At 40.7% G+C, this 22,527-nt stretch overlaps 1 protein-coding gene across 2 annotated transcripts in view; it reads right to left on the bottom strand.

Moving 5' to 3' along the window:
• The window catches only part of SEC14L1 (SEC14 like lipid binding 1), a 175,317-nt gene that overhangs the window by 51,712 nt on the left and 101,078 nt on the right, over positions 1-22,527 (bottom strand). For both annotated transcript variants that reach the window (XM_053709617.1, XM_053709624.1), the window contains exons 4-5: positions 12,003-12,152; positions 7,943-8,074 (exon numbers count right to left, since the gene is read on the bottom strand). In XM_053709617.1, coding sequence (XP_053565592.1) covers positions 7,943-8,074; positions 12,003-12,152 — 282 coding nt within the window. The remainder of the gene's footprint in view (positions 1-7,942; positions 8,075-12,002; positions 12,153-22,527) is intronic.

The following is a 22,527-nucleotide window of genomic DNA, read 5'->3' as shown; positions in this document are numbered from 1 at the left end:
CAGGCTTCTTGGCCTGCTTTCCCTTGTTCCAGCCTTGCATTGGTCTCCAGGCTGGCTTGGCTTGAGAAGTATTACCCTCTTGCTTAGAGGACGTAGCACTTGGGGCTGGTCCGTTTCTACGAAAGGGACGAAAATTAGGTTTATTTTTGGCCTTGAAAGACCTATCCTGAGAAAGGGCGTGGCCCTTACCCCCAGTGATATCAGAGATAATCTCTTTCAAGTCAGGGCCAAACAGCGTTTTCCCCTTGAAAGGAATGTTAAGCAATTTGTTCTTGGAAGACGCATCCGCTGACCAAGATTTCAACCAAAGCGCTCTGCGCGCCACAATAGCAAACCCAGAATTTTTCGCCGCTAACCTAGCCAATTGCAAAGTGGCGTCTAGGGTGAAAGAATTAGCCAATTTGAGAGCACGGATTCTGTCCATAATCTCCTCATAAGGAGGAGAATCACTATCGAACGCCTTTTCTAGCTCATCGAACCAGAAACACGCGGCTGTAGTGACAGGGACAATGCATGAAATTGGTTGTAGAAGGTAACCTTGCTGAACAAACATCTTTTTAAGCAAACCTTCTAATTTTTTATCCATAGGATCTTTGAAAGCACAACTATCTTCTATGGGTATAGTGGTGCGTTTGTTTAAAGTAGAAACCGCCCCCTCGACCTTGGGGACTGTCTGCCATAAGTCCTTTCTGGGGTCGACCATGGGAAACAATTTTTTAAATATGGGGGGAGGGACGAAAGGTATACCGGGCCTTTCCCATTCTTTATTTACAATGTCCGCCACCCGCTTGGGTATAGGAAAAGCTTCTGGGGGCCCCGGGACCTCTAGGAACTTGTCCATTTTACATAGTTTCTCTGGGATGATCAAATTCTCACAATCATCCAGAGTGGATAACACCTCCTTAAGCAGAGCGCGGAGATGTTCCAACTTAAATTTAAATGTAATCACATCGGGTTCAGCTTGTTGAGAAATTTTCCCTGAATCTGAAATTTCTCCCTCAGACAAAACCTCCCTGGCCCCCTCAGACTGGTGTAGGGGCATATCAGAACCATTATCATCAGCGTCCTCATGCTCTTCAGTATCTAAAACAGAGCAGTCGCGCTTACGCTGATAAGTGGGCATTTTGGCTAAAATGTTTTTGATAGAATTATCCATTACAGCCGTTAATTGTTGCATAGTAAGGAGTATTGGCGCGCTAGATGTACTAGGGGCCTCCTGAGTGGGCAAGACTGGTGTAGACGAAGGAGGGAATGATGCAGTACCATGCTTACTCCCCTCACTTGAGGAATCATCTTGGGCATCATTTTCAGTGTCACATAAATCACATCTATTTAAATGAGAAGGAACCTTGGCTTCCCCACATTCAGAACACAGTCTATCTGGTAGTTCAGACATGTTAAACAGGCATAAACTTGATAACAAAGTACAAAAAACGTTTTAAAATAAAACCGTTACTGTCACTTTAAATTTTAAACTGAACACACTTTATTACTGCAATTGCGAAAAAGTATGAAGGAATTGTTCAAAATCCACCAAAATTTCACCACAGTGTCTTAAAGCCTTAAAAGTATTGCACACCAAATTTGGAAGCTTTAACCCTTAAAATAACGGAACCGGAGCCGTTTTTATCTTTAACCCCTTTACAGTCCCTGGTATCTGCTTTGCTGAGACCCAACCAAGCCCAAAGGGGAATACGATACCAAATGACGCCTTCAGAAAGTCTTTTTTATGTATCAGAGCTCCTCACACATGCGACTGCATGTCATGCTTCTCAAAAACAAGTGCGCAATACCGGCGCGAAAATGAGGCTCTGCCTATGATTAGGGAAAGCCCCTAGAGAATAAGGTGTCTAAAACAGTGCCTGCCGATATTATTTTACAAAAATACCCATATTAAATGATTCCTCAAGGCTAAATATGTTATATATGAATCGATTTAGCCCAGAAAATGTCTACAGTCTTAACAAGCCCTTGTGAAGCCCTTATTTACTCTGTAATAAAAATGGCTTACCGGATCCCATAGGGAAAATGACAGCTTCCAGCATTACATCGTCTTGTTAGAATGTGTCATACCTCAAGCAGCAAAAGTCTGCTCACTGTTCCCCCAACTGAAGTTAATTCCTCTCAACAGTCCTGTGTGGAACAGCCATCGATTTTAGTAACGGTTGCTAAAATCATTTTCCTCTTACAAACAGAAATCTTCATCTCTTTTCTGTTTCAGAGTAAATAGTACATACCAGCACTATTTTAAAATAACAAACTCTTGATTGAATAATAAAAACTACAGTTAAACACTAAAAAACTCTAAGCCATCTCCGTGGAGATGTTGCCTGTACAACGGCAAAGAGAATGACTGGGGTAGGCGGAGCCTAGGAGGGATCATGTGACCAGCTTTGCTGGGCTCTTTGCCATTTCCTGTTGGGGAAGAGAATATCCCACAAGTAAGGATGACGCCGTGGACCGGACACACCTATGTTGGAGAAATCCTCATTTCTAAGGAATCTATTATTGTTCCCAAGAAGGGAACTCTTGTTGACGGGGACAGAGAACTTTTTTCTTTGTTCACCTTCCATCCGTGAGATCTGAGAAAGGCTAGGACGATGTCTGTATGAGCCTTTGCTTTTGACAGGGACGACGCTTGAATTAGGATGTCGTCCAAGTAAGGTACTACTGCAATGCCCCTTGGTCTTAGAACCGCTAGAAGGGACCCTAGTACCTTTGTGAAAATTCTCGGAGCAGTGGCTAATCCGAATGGAAGTGCCACAAACTGGTAATGCTTGTCCAGAAAAGCGAACCTTAGGAACTGATGATGTTCTTTGTGGATAGGAATATGTAGGTACGCATCCTTTAAATCCACGGTGGTCATAAATTGACTTTCCTGGATGGTGGGAAGGATCGTTCGAATGGTTTCCATTTTGAACGATGGAACCCTGAGAAATTTGTTTAGGATCTTCAGATCCAAAATTGGTCTGAATGTTCCCTCTTTTTTGGGAACTACGAACAGATTTGAGTAAAATCCCATTCCTTGTTCTTTTATTGGAACTGGATGTATCACTCCCATCTTTAACAGGTCTTCTACGCAATGTAAGAATGCCTGTCTCTTTATTTTGTTTGAGGATAATTGAGACCTGTGGAACCTTCCCCTTGGGGGTAGTTCCTTGAATTCCAGAAGATAACCTTGAGAAACTATTTCTAGCGCCCAAGGATCCTGAACATCTCTTGCCCAAGCCTGAGCAAAGAGAGAGAGTCTGCCCCCTACTAGATCCGGTTCCGGATCGGGGGCTATCCCTTCATGCTGTTTTGGTAGCAGTGGTAGGCTTCTTGGCCTGCTTACCCTTGTTCCAGCCTTGCATTGGTTTCCAGGCTGGTTTGGGTTGTGAAGTATTACCCTCTTGCTTAGAGGGTGCAGAATTAGAGGCTGGTCCGTTTCTGCGAAAGGGACGAAAATTAGGCTTATTTTTAGCCTTAAAAGACCTATCCTGTGGGAGGGCATGGCCCTTTCCTCCAGTGATGTCTGAAATAATCTCTTTCAAATCTGGTCCAAATAATGTTTTACCTTTGAAAGGAATGTTAAGCAATTTTTTCTTGGATGACACATCCACTGACCAAGACTTTAGCCAAAGCGCTCTGCGCGCCACTATGGCAAACCCTGAATTTTTCGCCGCTAATCTAGCTAATTGCAAAGCGGCATCTAAAACAAAAGAGTTAGCCAATTTAAGTGCTTGAACTCTGTCCATAACCTCCTCATACGAAGATTCTCTACTGAGCGACTTTTCTAGTTCCTCGAACCAGAAGCACGCTGCCGTAGTGACAGGAACAATGCATGAAATTGGTTGTAGAAGGAACCCTTGCTGTACAAAAATCTTTTTAAGCAAAACCTCTAATTTTTTATCCATAGGATCTTTAAAAGCACAACTGTCTTCGATAGGAATAGTAGTGCGTTTGTTTAGAGTAGAAACCGCCCCCTCGACCTTGGGGACTGTCTGCCATAAGTCCTTTCTGGGGTCGACTATAGGAAATAATTTCTTAAATATAGGGGGGGGAACAAAAAGGTATGCCGGGCCTTTCCCACTCTTTATTTACTATGTCCGCCACCCGCTTGGGTATAGGAAAAGCGTCGGGGGGCACCGGAACCTCTAGGAACTTGTCCATCTTACATAATTTCTCTGGAATGACCAAATTGTCACAATCATCCAGAGTAGATAACACCTCCTTAAGCAGTGCGCGGAGATGTTCTAATTTAAATTTAAATGTCACAACATCAGTTTCAGCTTGATGAGAAATTTTTCCTGAATCTGAGATTTCTCCATCAGACAAAACCTCCCTCATGGCCCCTTGAGATTGGTGTGAGGGTATGTCAGAACAAATATCATCAGCGCCCTCCTGCTCTTCAGTGTTTAAAACAGAGCAATCGCGCTTTCTCTGATAAGTAGGCATTTTGGATAAAAGATTTGCTATGGAGTTATCCATTACAGCCGTTAATTGTTGCATGGTAATAAGTATTGGCGCACTAGATGTACTAGGGGCCTCCTGTGTGGGCAAAACTGGTGTAGACACATTAGGGGATGATGTAGTATCATGTTTACTCCCCTCATTTGATGAATCATCTTGGCAATATCATCATCTGTGGCATTACTGTCCTTACTTTGTTTGGACACTATGGCACACTTATCACAAATTTAAATGGGGAGACACATTGGCTTTCATACATATAGAACATAGCTTATCTGATGGTACAGACATGTTAAACAGGCTTAAACTTGTCAATCAAGCACAAAAAACGTTTTAAAATAAAACCGTTACTGTTTCTTTAAATTTCAAACTGAAAACACTTTATTACTGAATATGTGAAAAAGTATGAAGGAATTGTTCAAAAATTAACAAAATTTCACCACAGTGTCTTAAAGCATTAAAAATATTGCACACCAAATTTCAGAGCTTTAACCCTTAAAATAACGGAACTGGAGCCGTTTTTACATTTAACCCCTATACAGTCCCAGCTATATGCTTTGCTGAGACCCAACCAAGCCCAGAGGGGAATACGATACCAAATGACGCCTTCTATAAGCTTTTTCAGTGATTCTTAGCTCCTCACACATGCATCTGCATGCCTTGCTCTCCAAAAATAACTGCGCATTAATGGCGCGAAAATGAGGCTCTGTCTATAACTAGAAAAGGCCCCCATCTGAAAAAGGTGTCCAACACAGTGCCTGCCGTTTTTCTAAACGTTCCCCAAGATTATATACCAATTATTAGTTAGAATCTGCATAATATGCCTAGTAAAGCAATCGTTTTAGCCCAGAAAAATGTCTACCAGTTTTTAAGCCCTTTTTGAAGCCCTTTATTCTTTTATGTTTAACTAAGAAAATGGCTTACCGGTCCCCATGAGGGGAAATGACAGCCTTCCAGCATTACATGGTCTTGTTAGAAATATGGCCAGTCATACCTTAAGCAGAAAGGTCTGCTAACTGTTTCCCCCAACTGAAGTTACTTCATCTCAACAGTCCTGTGTGGAAACAGCAATCGATTTTAGTTACTGTCTGCTAAAATCATCTTCCTCTTACAAACAGAAATCTTCATCCTTTTTCTGTTTCAGAGTAAATAGTACATACCAGCACTATTTTAAAATAACAAACACTTGATAGAAGAATAAAAACTACATTTAAACACCAAAAAACTCTTAACCATCTCCGTGGAGATGTTGCCTGTGCAACGGCAAAGAGAATGACTGGGGTGGGCGGAGCCTAGGAGGGATCATGTGACCAGCTTTGCTGGGACTCTTTGCCATTTCCTGTTGGGGAAGAGAATATCCCACAAGTAAGGATGACGCCGTGGACCGGACACACCAATGTTGGAGAAATTGCATCGGATTCTGGCAACAGAATGAACTTGCTGCATATTCCTGTTGCCTCATTTTCTCACTCTAGTAATAAATAAAAAACTTGCCTGTAAGAGCAGTGATTATTAATATACTTGGTGCTGGCGTTTTGTAACCTTGCAGTCGCACTATAACACGGATGGTGGGCTACAGTGCGATTTGCTCTGTGTGTGTATGAATTATACATCCAAACACACAAATACAAATTCACACAGTTTACACCCAAATCTACTTGTATTGCTGCCCTAACAAGTGCTTGTATATATCGGGGCACATTGGCATTAAGGACATTCCCAAGTGAACACTACATTTCTGCAGGTTCTCCTGGTTCAGGCATATACAGTAGTCAGTTTTGTAGAAGTGTGAGGTCAGATAAATGCATCAGAAGGCTATGTTGTGAACCCCAGGGCTTGCACATATCAATAAATTCCAGCACTATTCAGCGTCGATATAACAGTTTCTACTCCGGCATTCTGAATCTCTCACATTTTTTTAATAAATGTTTTTTAGTATGTGTGTGTACATTTAGGAATACAGATTTATTATAGAATTAAAAGATCAGTAGACAACTTGAAAGCTTACACTATGCAACATCATGATCTTTAGGAATATGCTGAACTATTTAATAAAAGTCAAAATGCAGCCTAATGCCACTGAGTGCTTCTAACCCCACCCCTCAGTGGATTGGCTGTCACACAAACAGCTCTCTAATGACGCTCACAGATAGCACATTGCTACTACACAGTGGCAAAGCAGCTTATTACAACAAAAATACCACCTTGGTGCACTACACAACTCTCCCACTAGAATCTATGGACTGTGTACACAGTAATTTAGGAGGACTTTGCCCAGGAGCTGTGTCTTTTGCCTTAATCTGCTTCCTACTACATACAGGCAAACAGGAAGGTGTAGAAGGCACAAAACGTGGAGACAACAACTCTTTTAGATAGGGATATCACATCTGTTCTAGTGCACCAATGGCAACAGTTCTATTATTTAAAAGACATTATAAATATATATTTACATACAGTATATTTAAGAAGAGAAGCACTGCATTGTAAAGGACCTGCACAGAAAATAGATCGGACAAAAATACAATATTTTGCAGTTCATCTTGCTTTGTAATTGTATTTATGTCCAGTAAAGAATGGATATAAATAAGCTCCTGCACTGATCTGTAGAATGATTTAGGCTTAAAGGGACAGTCAACTCAATTTGTTTATGGTTTTAAAAGATAGCTAATCCCTTTATTACCCATTCCCCAGTTTTGCATAACCAACAGAGTTATATTAATACACTTCTTACCTCTGTGATTACCTCGTTTCTAAGCATCTTCTGACAGCCCCCTGATCACATGACTATCTATTGACTTGCATTTAAGCCAATTAGTGCTGTGTTGTTAGAATCCACGGGCATCAGCACAATGTTATCTATATGGCTCACATGAACAAACTTCCCCTGATGTAAAAAGCAAATACATGAGGCTGTCTTTAGGGACTTAGAAACAGATAAATTTAGAGGTTTAAAGGTTATAAAGTATATTCATATAACAATGTTGGTTGCGCAAAGCTGGGAAATGGGTAGTCAAGGCATTATCTATCTTTTTAAACAGTAACAATTTTTGGGTTGACTGTCCCTTTAAGGGTTCTAAATCCTGCAGTATTAATTCAAGCCTTTTTGGTACTTTTGATGGCAGACAAACCAGGCAATTAAACGGATAGTAAAGTATAAATACTTTTTCTTAACTATATATAATTAAAAAAAAAATACAATTAAGTCCATTTAAATATGTAAAACTATAAAACTTCCAAATCCTGTTGCCAACTTATCTGAACACCAAATCAGAATCTCACAATATATCCTCACATAACAGGACCTGTACAGATACCCAGCACCTCCTCTGCAGAAGGCGGAAGATTCCGAATATGGGCAAATGGACCCGGCAGCAGGAGAGGAGCAACGTTCTACTCTCTAATTAGGCAAGAAATGAATAACTGATCAATAATCATGTGTGACATTATGACAGAATGTGCAATACATAGACGATGCCACAAAGCCACTCACTGTATAACAGCAATACTCGTGAACCACTATACGGTTAGAGAACGTCTCATTGTGAGCTTCTATGTGCAAAGTCCGGTCACGTCTGTTCAGGGAATTCTTCTGAATGAAATAGACATAATCTACACCGGCCATCTGTGAGCAAAGACAGCAAACAGAAATCAGTTTACAAATCCCAAAATGTTCAGCTTTTGCTTCAAAAAGGAAAACAGTATCAGTAAGTGAAAGATAATAAAACAAAAGCACGAAGCAGTATTCTGTGTCTATAAGAAAACTCGTAAAACACATCTATTTGCATAATATTAACACACAACTAATTTTGTGCCCTAGCAATGAGTTAAAACCAATCATGATTCAGATAGAGCACGCAATTTAATAATATAAATTAAACAAATAAAACTTTCCAATTTACTTATATTTTAAAATGCAATTTGTTTTCTTGGTATTTTTTGTGGAAAAGCACAGGTTCGGAAGCAGCGCTGCTGAGAGCTAGCTGCTGATTGGTGGCTGCACATATGCAGTTTGCCATTGGCTCAGCTAGCTCCCAATTGTGAATTGCTGCTCTTAAGGCTACTATTTAACAAAGGATACCAAAAGAAGAAAGGAAATTTGATCATAGAACTGAAATGGAAAGTTGTTTAAAATTGCGTGCTCTATCTGAAGAGAGTTTAATTTTTAATTTACTGCCCCTTTAAATTAGTATCTATATTCTTTTATTAAAGCATTCTAATAAGATGAATGTGGAATGGTACCTATAAGCATAAGCCCTGCAAAAAGGATATGTGCACGGGCCGCTGCTGACCGCTGCGTGCACGGGCCGCAGCCGAGTAGCTTCTTGGGTGTGTTGTGCTCAGGAGCAATGCAGTTTAAAAAGGGACATGAAAGTCATAATAAGAGTTTCATCTTAGAATAAAATAGAAAGTTTTTAAAAACTGCTGCTTTGTCTATTATGAAGTTTACTTTTTGTTTGGAGCTCTTTTCCATGACAGCATACTGGGGTATGCCCAGGAGCGTGCACAGGTCTATATGGTAGCAGTTTACCATTATATGTACAACACTGTTATAAACATAGTTGCAAACATGTGCACACTCCTGAGCAAACCGCAGATAAAAAGGTAAATTGACAACAAAACTGATTGTTTTTTTAAACTGTAGGCTCCATCAGAAAACATGAGTTTAGTTTTCTGTGACCCCTTTATCATGTTTATTGCCTTTGCAGAGGTTAAACAAATATTCTGTGCTGAAGAGATACCTAGGTAGGCATCTGTAGCACTACATAGCAGGAAATAGTGCTCTTGCAAATCTGCTGCCGTATAATGTTCCTGATAAGTGCACTCTCCTTAGCTTAAAGCGTTGCTTTTCAACAAAAAGATAAGACAACAAAGAAAATTAAATAGAAGTAAATTAGAAGTTGTTCCACCTGAATCATGAAAGAAAAAATGTGTGCACAAACAAGCACTGATCTGTAGTACAGAGAGATTCCAGCAGATGGCACTAATGCTATTCAGAACAAGCACTTATCTGATCTGTAGTACAGAGAGATTCCAGCAGATGGCACTAATGCTATTCAGAACAAGCACTGATCTGATCTGTAGTACAGAGAGATTCCAGCAGATGGCACTAATGCTATTCAGAACAAGCACTTATCTGATCTGTAGTACAGAGAGATTCCAGCAGATGGCACTAATGCTATTCAGAACAAGCACTTATCTGATCTGTAGTACAGAGAGATTCCAGCAGATGGCACTAATGCTATTCAGAACAAGCACTTATCTGATCTGTAGTACAGAGAGATTCCAGCAGATGGCACTAATTCTATTCAGAACAAGCACTGATCTGATCTGTAGTACAGAGAGATTCCAGCAGATGGCACTAATGCTATTCAGAACAAGCACTTATCTGATCTGTAGTACAGAGAGATTCCAGCAGATGGCACTAATGCTATTCAGAACAAGCACTGATCTGATCTGTAGTACAGAGAGATTCCAGCAGATGGCACTAATGCTATTCAGAACAAGCACTAATCTGTAGTATAGAGAGATTCCAGCAGATGGCACTAATGCTATTCAGAACAAGCACTGATCTGTAGTACAGAGAGATTCCAGCAGATGGCACTAATGCTATTCTGAACAAGCACTTTTCTGATCAGTAGTACAGAGAGATTCCAGCAGATGGCACTAATTCTATTCAGAACAAGCACTGATCTGATCTGTAGTACAGAGAGATTCCAGCAGATGGCACTAATGCTATTCAGAACATGCACTAATCTGTAGTACAGATAGATTCCAGCAGATGGCACTAATGCTATTCTGAACACGCACTTATCTGATCTGTAGTACAGAGAGATTCCAGCAGATGGCACTAATTCTATTCAGAACAAGCACTGATCTGATCTGTAGTACAGAGAGATTCCAGCAGATGGCACTAATGCTATTCAGAACAAGCACTGATCTGACCTGTAGTAGAGAGATTCCAGCAGATGGCACTAATGCTATTCAGAACATGCACTAATCTGTAGTACAGATAGATTCCAGCAGATGGCACTAATGCTATTCAGAACAAGCACTGATCTGATCTGTAGTAGAGAGATTCCAGCAGATGGCACTAATGCTATTCAGAACAAGCACTGATCTGATCTGTAGTAGAGAGATTCCAGCAGATGGCACTAATGCTATTCAGAACAAGCACTGATCTGATCTGTAGTAGAGAGATTCCAGCAGATGGCACTAATGCTATTCAGAACAAGCACTGATCTGATCTGTAGTAGAGAGATTCCAGCAGATGGCACTAATGCTATTCAGAACAAGCACTGATCTGATCTGTAGTACAGAGAGATTCCAGCAGATGGCACTAATGCTATACAGAACAAGCACTGATCTGTAGTACAGAGAGATTCCAGCAGATGGCACTAATGCTATTCAGAACAAGCACTGATCTGACCTGTAGTAGAGAGATTCCAGCAGATGGCACTAATGCTATTCAGAACATGCACTAATCTGTAGTACAGATAGATTCCAGCAGATGGCACTAATGCTATTCAGAACAAGCACTGATCTGTAGTACAGAGAGATTCCAGCAGATGGCACTAATGCTATTCAGAACAAGCACTGATCTGACCTGTAGTAGAGAGATTCCAGCAGATGGCACTAATGCTATTCAGAACAAGCACTGATCTGATCTGTAGTAGAGAGATTCCAGCAGATGGCACTAATGCTATTCAGAACAAGCACTGATCTGATCTGTAGTACAGAGAGATTCCAGCAGATGGCACTAATGCTATTCAGAACAAGCACTGATCTGATCTGTAGTACAGAGAGATTCCAGCAGATGGCACTAATGCTATACAGAACAAGCACTGATCTGTAGTACAGAGAGATTCCAGCAGATGGCACTAATGCTATACAGAACAAGCACTAATCTGTAGTACAGAGAGATTCCAGCAGATGGCACTAATGCTATACAGAACAAGCACTAATCTGTAGTACAGAGAGATTCCAGCAGATGGCACTAATGCTATTCAGAACAAGCTCTGATCTGTAGTACAGAGAGATTCCAGCAGATGGCACTAATGTTATTCAGAACAAGCACTGATCTGTAGTACAGAGAGATTCCAGCAGATGGCACTAATGCTATTCAGAACAAGCTCTGATCTGTAGTACAGAGAGATTCCAGCAGATGGCACTAATGCTATACAGAACAAGCACTAATCTGTAGTACAGAGAGATTCCAGCAGATGGCACTAATGCTATACAGAACAAGCACTGATCTGTAGTACAGAGAGATTCCAGCAGATGGCACTAATGCTATTCAGCTAATGCGTTACAGCTATGAAGTTTGCAAAGGAACTAATTCAGACTGTTTGTTATAAGGAAAGTAGTAGACTGGTGAGGTGGTGGGAAACACAGCTAAAGCTCTAAAACTAAGCCCAGGAGCGGTGTGGGGGATACAGATAAAAAACAAACATTCTGATTCTTATTTCTAGCCTATGTAGCTGTATACAGGGTTAAAACTCTAGGAACATACAGAGTTTCTAATAAAAGGGAAGGAGACCTCCGGTACCCACCTTCTTGATCAGCCGCGGCGCATCCACGTCCAACTTGCATTTGCGCTCAACAACCGTCACTGCTCCATCTTCACTGTTGAAGTCACTCAGTATATCGCTGCCAACGAACATTGGAATGAGGTGACACGTTGGGAATCGGCGCTCGTATGCCTGGGGGCAAGAGAGAGGAGACAGACGCTTTTACAAAACCAACACTAGGCCAGACAGACCACATTACACAAGGAGGAATAATTAGCGCTCCCGCTCGAGCTTTAACTGTGCTAGAAGTTCAGCATAAAGCACTAGTATTAGAAGTAAACTATTTGCGCTCGCAGGGGGTTGTAACAGATTCCGAAACGTCAAATACACTTTAACCTGCTTTTCATTGAAAATCCGGAGAGTGCATTATTCTTGGCTTTATATGGTATTTCATTATTGCAACCAGGTAGATGTCTAATATGGGGTTTTTTTGTTCAACTGATTGTGTACATATATAAATATATAGAACTTATTCTGCTAGGTGCAGAACATTGGAATGTGAAATATTTACAGTAAATACATAGTAAAACACTATTAAAAATAAATATTGAATAAATATGCTTTTACATGTTTAAAAGGGACCCATAACACCTGTCTGCTAAAACTTCTTAAAACTTATGAGCAAAAAACACCCAAGAAAACATGGATGTCTATGTGTTTTTTTCAGCTTACCCCAACCTGTTCAAATAAAGTATTTCAATTACAATGGTGATCCAGGGCTTGATGCTGCCTTGTATGCCACCATATTGTAACGCACGTTGCCACACAGCAGTCACGTGAGGTGCACAGCATATTATTCTTATATATGCTTAGAGGAAACCCATCTGATTCTGCAGTGCTCTCTCTGTGATGCAGAGCGTGCCCTGAGGTGTCCAATGAGAAAGTTGTACTAAGTTATTTAGGTAAAAAGTTTTATTGTGCAAAACGGTCTTAAAGACTTCCTAAACAAATCTGCTAAATATATATCTTAAAATGTAATAATTTCTGTGGTTAGTGCTCCCTCTCTTCCGGTCTCTCCTCAGAGCATTCATACACGCTCAGGACAGGAAGTTTGTTGCCCTTACTGCTCCCTGCTCTCAGATTCTCTTGTTCATCTCTGCTCTCACTGTGTGCTACGGGGGGGGCAAGGATATCACAGCTGAAGTGTGAATTGCTATGGGCAGATCTAAACCCGTTCGGCTCTACCTCTGCTTTGTGTCTGTGACAGCTGAAAATAAATCACTGCAGTGACAGCAAGCAGGGCTGACTGGTAAAAAAAAAAAAAAACACATGGAGTACAACTGCAATGTTACAGTGTAATTACATAAATAGTAGAATCTGGTTCCCCCTTGATATTAACCAATATAATATTTGCAATTCAAAATAATTTAAAACACTTCATTTAAAAAGTATTTTACTTCAGATGAGAATTTTTTTTGCATTGAGAGAGTAATTGGAAATTGCATGGACGCAGCACGGGCGCAGCATGGGCATACAAAATACACAGTAAGTTGCACATTTAACGTAAAACATTTTTTTTTCATATACAATGCTTTATTTTTTTGTTAATTCCATGTTTTACAATGATAATTATGGCACAGATAGGCACTTAGGCAGAACTAATTCTTGCTTTTTTCCTATTATAAGTTGTATGAGCTTATAGTATCATGTATCTACACTGTCCCTTTTATTTACAATAACATGTTGAAAACTAATGCATTTCCACAGAGTACAACTTTCTCAACAGACACTGCAGCACATGCTCTGCATCACAGTGAGTATTTAATCTAAGCAAACATAAATAACCGAATACTATGCTGTGCACATCACATGACTGCTGTGTGTACAATATGGCGGCATACATAGCAGCATGAATCTCTGGATCAACACTATCATTTAAATCACTCTACTTGAACTGCTTGCGGCAAGCTGAACAGCCAGCATAGATATCTGTGCTTAGTTGTTTTTTATTATTTAGTAGAAGTTAGTTTTAAGGAATTTTAGCAGGTGTTATGGTTCCCTTTAATTTCATCTACTTGACAGCAAAGGGCTCCAATGCACTTGTATGTGTATTTATGTGTTTATATGTGTATATATGCCTGTAAATACACATATACATGCATATGTACACACATAACCTTTATAAATCACGTGTTTTTAAAGGGACATTATACACCTTTTTTCTTTGCATAAATGTTTTGTAGATCTATTTATCTAGCCCATAAAGTTTTTTTTAATTTTTTTTATAGTTTTGCTTATTTTTTAATAACATTGCTCTGATTTTCAGACTCCTAACCAAGCCCCAAAGTTTTCTGAGAATACCGACGTATACCTACTCCAGCTTGCTCCTGTTTGTATAAAGCGTCTTTTCAAATGCAAAAGAAGGGGGAGGGTCTTTTTTTACCACTTGCAGTGGGCTTTCCAACTACCTTTTCAACAGAGCTTCTTAGTAAGTTTTTAAACGGTTTTATAATGGATTTTTATATCAGTATCTGTGATTCTTATTCTTTATAGTAGTATCTATTACATGCAGTTTTATGAAAATTGGTGTATACTGTCCCTTTAAGTTACTGGTATAAAAATAAGAAAAGGGACCTAGTCACATAGAAAACATAATTTATGTAAGAACTTACCAGATAAATTAATTTCTTTCATATTGGCAAGAGTCCAAGAGCTAGTCACGTATGGAATATACAATCCTACCAGGAGGGGCAAAGTTTCCCAAACCTCAAAATGCCTATAAATACACCCCTCACCACAGTTTAACGAATAGCCAAGTAGTGGGGTTATAAAGAAAGGAGTAAAAAGCATCAAAAAAGGAATGTGGAAATAATTGTGCTTTATACAAAAAATCATAACCACCATAAAAAGGGTGGGCCTCATGGACTCTTGCCAATATGAAAGAAATTAATTTATCAGGTAAATTCTTACATAAATTAGGTTTTCTTTCATGTAATTGGCAAGAGTCCATGAGCTAGTGACGTATGGGATAGTAATACCCAAGATGTGGAACTCCACAGAAGAGTCACTAGAGAGGAAGGGATAAAAATAACAGCCATTTTCCGCTGAAAAAAATAATCCACAACCCAAAATATAAGTTTTATTCTCATAAATGAAAAGAAAAAACTTAAACATAAGCAGAAGAATCAAACTGAAACAGCTGCCTGAAGAACTTTTCTACCAAAAACTGCTTCCGAAGAAGCAAAAACATCAAAATGGTAGAATTTAGTAAATGTTTGCAAAGAAGACCAAGTTGCTGCTTTGCAAATCTGATCAACTGAAGCTTCATTCTTAAAAGCCCAGGAAGTGGAGAATGATCTAGTAAAATGAGCTGTAATTCGACTCCAAATAAGCCTGATGAATCAAAAGCTTTAACCAAGATGCCAAGGAAATGGCAGAAGCCTTCTGATATTTCCTAGAACCAGAAAAGACAACAAATAGACTAAAAAGTCTTCCTGAAATCTTTAGTAGCTTCGACATAATGTTTCAAAGCTCTTACAACATCCAAAGAATGTAAGGATCTCTCCAAAGAATTCTTAGGATTAGGACACAAAGAAGGAACAACAATTTCTCTATTAATGTGGTTAGAATTCACAACCTTAGGTAGAAATTTAAATGAAGTCCGCAAAACTGCCTTATCCTGATGGAAAATCAGAAAAGGAGATTCACAAGAAAGAGCAGATAATTCAGAAACTCTTCTAGCAGAAGAGATTGCCAAAAGGAACACCACTTTCCAAGAAAGTAGTTTAATGTCCAAAGAATGCATAGGCTCTAACGGAGGAGCCTGTAAAACCAAATTAAGACTCCAAGGAGGAGAGATTGATTTAATGACAGGCTTGATACGGACCAAAGCCTGTACAAAACAGTGAATATCAGGAAGCTTAGCAATCTTTCTGTGAAATAAAACACTTGTCCCTTCAAGGAACTTGCAGACAAACCCTTATCGAAACCATCCTGAAGAAACGGTAAAATTCTAGGAATTCTAAAAGAATGCCAGGAGAATTTATGAGAAGAACACCATGAAATATATAAGTCTTCCAAACTCGATAATAAATCTTCCTAGAAACAGATTTACGAGCCTGTAACATAGTATTAATCACTGAGTCAGAGAAACCTCTATGACTAAGCACTAGGCGTTCAATTTCCATACCTTCAAATTTAATGATTTGAGATCATGATGGAAAAACGGACCTTGAGACTGAAGGTCTGGTCTTACAGGAAGTGGCCAAGGTTGGCAACTGGACATCTAAACAAGATCTGCATATCAAAATCTGTGAAGTCATGCTGGAGCTACCAGCAACACAAACGATTGTTCCATCATGATCTTCGAGATCACTCTTGGAAGAAGAACTAGAGGCTGGAAGATATAAGCAAGTTGGTAACACCAAGGAACTGCTAACGCATCCACTGCCTCCGCCTGAGGATCCCTGGACCTGGACAGGTACCTGGGAAGTTTCTTGTTTAGATGGGAAGCCATCAGATCTGTTTCTGGAATACCCCACATCTGAACAATCTGAGAAAACATATCTGGATGGAGTGACCACTCCCCCGGATGTAAAGTCTGACGGCTGAGATAATCCGCTTCCCAATTTGTCTACTCCTGGGATATGAACAGCAGAAATTAGACAGGAGCTGGATTCCGCCCAAGAAATGATCCAAGATACTTCTTTCATAGCTAAGGGACTGTGAGTCCTCACCCTGATGATTGACATATGCCACAGTTGTGATACTGTCTTTCTGAAAACAAATAAACGGTTCTCTCTTCAACAGAGGCCAAACCTGAAGAGCCCTGAAAATAGCACAGAGTTATAAAATATTGATTGGTAACCTCGCCTCTTAAGATTTCCAAACCCCTTGTGCTGTCAGAGATCCCCACACAGCTCCCCAACCTGAAAGACTTGCATCTGTTGTGATCACAGTCCAGATTGGACGAACAAAAGAGGCCCCTTGAACTATATGATGGTGATCTAACCACCAAGTCAGAGAGAGTCGAACATTGGGATTTAAGGATATTAATTGTGATATATTTGTATAATCCCTGTACCATTGATTCAGCATACAAAACTGTAAAGGTCTCATATGAAAACGAGCAAAGGGGATCGCGTCCGATGCTGCAGTCATGAGACCTAAAACTTCCATGCACATAGCTACTGAAGGGAATAATTAAGACTAAAGGTTTCGACAAGCTGAAACCAATTTTATTCGTCTCTTGTCTGTTAGAGACAGAGTCATGGACACTGAATCTATCTGGAAACCTAAAAAGGTGACCCTTGTCTGAGGAATCAAGGAACTTTTTGGTAAATTGATCCTCCAACCATGCCTTTGAAGAAACAACATTAGTTGATTAATGTGAGATTCTGCAGAATGTAAAGACTGATCTAGTACCAAGATATCGTCCAAATAAGGAAACACCACAATACCTCGTTCTATGATTACAGAGAGTAGGGCACCAAGAACCTTTGAAAAGATTCTTGGAGCAGTCACTAGGACAAATGGAAGAGCGACAAATTGGTAATGCTCATCTGGAAAAGATAATCTCAGAAACGGATAGTGGTCTGGATGAATCAGAATATGAAGATATGCATCCTGTAAGTCTATCGTGGACATATAATGCCCTTGCTGAACTAAAGGCAGAATAGTCCTTATAATCACCATTTTGAAAGCTGGCACTCTTACAAAACTATTCAAAATTTTCAGATCCAGAACTGGCCTGAATGAATTTTCTCTCTTTGGGACAATGAAAAGATGCGAATAAAACCCCAGACCCTGTTCTTGAATGGAACTGGTATGATTACCCCTGAAAGCTCCAGGTCTAAAATCACACTTCAGAAAAGCCTGAGCCTTAACTGGATTTGCTGGGATGCGTGAGAGAAAAAAAACCTTCTAAACAGGAGGTCTGAATGCTATTCGGTACCCTTGAGAGACAATACTCTGAATCCATTGATTTTGGACAGAGTCTGCCCAAATGCTTTGGAAGAATCTTAATCTGCCACCTACCAGCTGAGTTGGAATGAGGGCCGCACCTTCATGCAGACTTGGGGACTGGCTTTGGTTTCTTAAACGGCTTGGATTTACTCCAACTTGAAGAAGGTTTCCAATTGCAACCAGGTTTTTTGGGGGAAGGATTGGGTTTCTGTTCCTCATTTTGTCGAAAGGAACGAAAACGGTTAGAAGCTTTAGATTTACCCTTAGGTCTTTAATCCTGAGGCAAAAAAAAACTCCCTTACCCCCCAGTGACAGTTGAAATAATCAAATCCAACTGAGAACCAAATAAATTATTACCTTGGAAAAAAAGAGATAGTAATCTAGACTTAGATACCATGTCAGCATTCCAATATTTGAGCCACAAAGCTCTTCTAGCTAAAAAAGCTAAATATATAGATTTAACATCAATTTTGATGCTATCAAAAATGGCATCACAGATAAAATGATTAGCATGTTTAAGCAAGCGAACAATGCTAAACAAATCAGGATCCATTTCCTGTTGCTCTAAACTTTCCAACCAAAAAGTGGTGGCAGCTGCAACATCAGCCATAGAAATGGCAGGCCTGAGAAGATAGCCAGAATATAAATAAGCTTTCCTTAGATAAGATTCAAGTTTCCTATCTAAAGGGTCCTTAAAGGAAGTACTATCTTCCATAGGAATAGTAGTACGTTTTGCAAGAGTAGAAATAGCCCCATCAACTTTGGGGATCTTTTCCCAAAATTCCAATATAACTGCTGGCAAAGGATACAATTTTTTAAACCTTGAAGAAGGAATAAAAAAATTACCAGGCATATTCCATTCCTTAGAAAACATAATTTATGCTTACCTGATAAATTTATTTCTCTTGTAGTGTATTCAGTCCACGGGTCATCCATTACTTATGGGATATATTAACTTCCCAACAGGAAGTTGCAAAAGGATCACCCAAGCAGAGCTGCTATATAGCTCCTCCCCTCACATGTCATATCCAGTCATTCGACCGAAACAAGACAAAAAAGGAGAAACCATAGGGTGCATTGGTGACTGGAGTTTTAATTAAAATTTAGATCTGCCTCAAAGAAGACAGGGCGGACCGTGGACTGAATACACTACAAGAGAAATACATTTATCAGGTAAGCATAAATTAGGTTTTCTCTTGTTAAGTGTATTCAGTCCACGGGTCATCCATTACTTATGGGATACCAATACCAAAGCTAAAGTACACGGATGATGGGAGGGACAAGGCAGGAACTTTAAACGGAAGGAACCACTGCCTGTAGAACCTTTCTCCCAAAAACAGCCTCTGAAGAAGCAAAAGTGTCAAATTTGTAAAATTTTGAAAAGGTATGAAGCGAAGACCAAGTCGCAGCCTTGCAAATCTGTTCAACAGAGGCCTCATTCTTAAAGGCCCAGGTGGAAGCCACAGCTCTAGTGGAATGAGCTGTAATTCTTTCAGGAGGCTGCTGTCCAGCAGTCTCATAGGCTAAACGTATTATGCTACGAAGCCAAAAGGAGAGAGAGGTAGCCGAAGCTTTTTGACCTCTCCTCTGACCAGAATAAACGACAAACAGGGAAGACGTTTGACGAAAATCTTTAGTTGCCTATAAATAGAACTTCAGGGCACGGACTACGTCCAGATTATGCAAAAGTCGTTCCTTCTTTGAAGAAGGGTTAGGACATAATGATGGAACAACAATCTCTTGATTGATATTCCTGTTAGAAACTACCTTAGGTAAGAACCCAGGTTTAGTACGCAGAACTACCTTGTCTGAATGAAAAATCAGATAAGGAGAATCACAATGTAAGGCAGATAACTCAGAGACTCTTCGAGCCGAGGAAATAGCCATTAAAAACAGAACTTTCCAAGATAACAGCTTGATATCAATGGAATGAAGGGGTTCAAATGGAACACCTTGAAGAGCGTTAAGAACGAAGTTTAAGCTCCACGGCGGAGCAACAGTCTTAAACACAGGCTTAATCCTAGCCAAAGCCTGACAAAAAGCCTGAACGTCTGGAACTTCTGCCAGACGTTTGTGTAAAAGGATAGATAGAGCAGAAATCTGTCCCTTTAACGAACTAGCAGATAAGCCCTATTCTAAACCCTCTTGTAGAAAAGACAATATCCTAGCAAACCTAACTTTACTCCATGAGTAACTCTTGGATTCGCACCAATATAAATATTTACGCCATATCTTATGGTAAATCTTTCTGGTAACAGGTTTCCGAGCCTGAATTAAGGTATCAATAACCGACTCCAAGAAGCCACGCTTAGATAGGATCAAGCGTTCAATCTCCATGCAGTCAGCCCCAGAGAAATTAGATTTGGATGGTTGAAAGGACCCTGTATTAGAAGGTCCTGCCTCAGAGGCAGAGACCATGGTGGACAGGACGACATGTCCACTAGGTCTGTATACCAGGTCCTGCGTGGCCACGCAGGCGCTATCAGAATCACTGATGCTCTCTCCTGTTTGATCTTGGCAATCAGTCGAGGAAGTAGCGGAAATTGTGGAAACACATAAGCCATGTTGAAAACCCAAGGAGCTGCTAGAGCATCTATCATCACCGCTCCTGGGTCCCTGGACCTGGATCCGTAACAAGGAAGCTTGGCGTTCTGGCGAGACGCGATGAGATTCAGTTCTGGTTTGCCCCAACGATGAATCAGTTGAGCAAAGACCTCCGGATGAAGTTCCCACTCCCCCGGATGAAAAGTCTGGCGACTTAGAAAATCCGCCTCCCAGTTCTCCACGCCTGGGATGTAAATCGCTGACAGGTGGCAAGAGTGAGACTCTGCCCAGCGAATTATCTTGGAGACTTCTAACATCGCTAGGGAACTCCTGGTTCCCCCTTGATGATTGATGTAAGCCACAGTCGTGATATTGTCCGACTGAAATCTGATGAACCTCAGTGTTGCTAACTGAGGCCAAGCTAGAAGAGCATTGAATATTGCTCTTAACTCCAGAATATTTATTGGAAGGAGTTTCTCCTCCTGAGTCCACGATCCCTGAGCCTTCAGGGAGTTCCAGACTGCGCCCCAACCTAGAAGGCTGGCATCTGTTGTTACAATCGTCCAATCTGGCCTGCGAAAGGTCATCCCTTTGGACAAATGGACCAGAGAAAGCCACTAGAGAATCGAATCTCTGGTCTCTTGATCCAGATTTAGTTGAGGGGACAAATCTGAGTAATCCCCATTCCACTGACTTAGCATGCATAATTGCAGCGGTCTGAGATGTAGGCACGCAAATGGAACTATGTCCATTGCCGCTACCATTAAGCCGATTACTTCCATGCACTGAGCTACTGACGGGTGTGGAATGGAATGAAGGACACGGCAAGCATTTAGCAGTTTTGATAACCTGGACTCCGTCAGGTAAATTTTCATCTCTATAGAATCTATAAGAGTCCCTAAGAAAGGGAACCCTTGTGAGTGTTAATAGAGAACTCTTTTCCACGTTCACCTTCCACCCATGCGACCTCAAATGCCAGAACTATCTCTGTGTGAGACTTGGCAATTTGAAAACTTGACGCTTGTATCAGAATGTCGTCTAGGTACGGAGCCACCGCCATGCCTCGCGGTCTTAGCACCGCCAGAAGTGAGCCCAGAACCTTTGTAAAGATTCTCGGGGCCGTAGCTAACCCGAAGGGAAGAGCTACAAACTGGTAATGCCTGTCTAGAAAGGCAAATCTTAGGTACCGATAATGATCTTTGTGAATCGGTATGTGAAGGTAGGCATCCTTTAAGTCCACTGTGGTCATATACTGACCCTCTTGGATCATGGGTAGGATGGTTCGAATAGTTTCCATTTTGAATGATGGAACTCTTAGGAATTTGTTTAAGATTTTTAGGTCCAAGATTGGTCTGAAGGTTCCCTCTTTCTTGGGAACCACAAACAGATTTGAGTAAAATCCTTGCCCTTGTTCCGTCCGCGGAACTGGGTGGATCACCCCCATTACTAGGAGGTCTTGTACACAGTGAAGAAAAGCCTCTTTCTTTATTTGGTTTGCTGATAACCTTGAAAGATGAAATCTCCCTTGTGGAGGCGAAGCTTTGAAGTCCAGAAGGTATCCCTGAGATATAATCTCCAACGCCCAGGGATCCTGGACATCTCTTGCCCAAGCCTGGGCGAAGAGAGAAAGTCTGCCCCCCACTAGATCCGTTTCCGGATAGGGGGCCCTCTCTTCATGCTGTCTTAGGGGCAGTAGTAGGCTTTCTGGCCTGCTTGCCCTTGTTCCAGGACTGGTTAGTTTTCCAGCCCTGCTTGTAACGAGCAACAGTTCCTTCCTGTTTTGGGGCGGAGGAAGTTAATGCTGCTCCTGCCTTGAAGTTTCGAAAGGCACGAAAATTAGACTGTTTGGCCTTTGATTTGGCCCTGTCCTGAGGAAGAGTATGACCCTTACCTCCAGTAATGTCGGCAATAATTTCTTTCAATCTGGGCCCGAATAAGGTCTGCCCTTTGAAAGGAATATTAAGTAATTTGGATTTAGAAGTCACGTCAGCTGACCAAGATTTAAGCCATAGCGCTCTGCGCGCCTGGATGGTGAATCCGGAGTTCTTAGCCGTTAGTT

This window comes from Bombina bombina, chromosome 1, assembly GCF_027579735.1.
Source record: "Bombina bombina isolate aBomBom1 chromosome 1, aBomBom1.pri, whole genome shotgun sequence".
NCBI lineage: Eukaryota > Metazoa > Chordata > Amphibia > Anura > Bombinatoridae > Bombina > Bombina bombina.
This window is presented reverse-complemented; position numbering and strand designations above follow the sequence as displayed.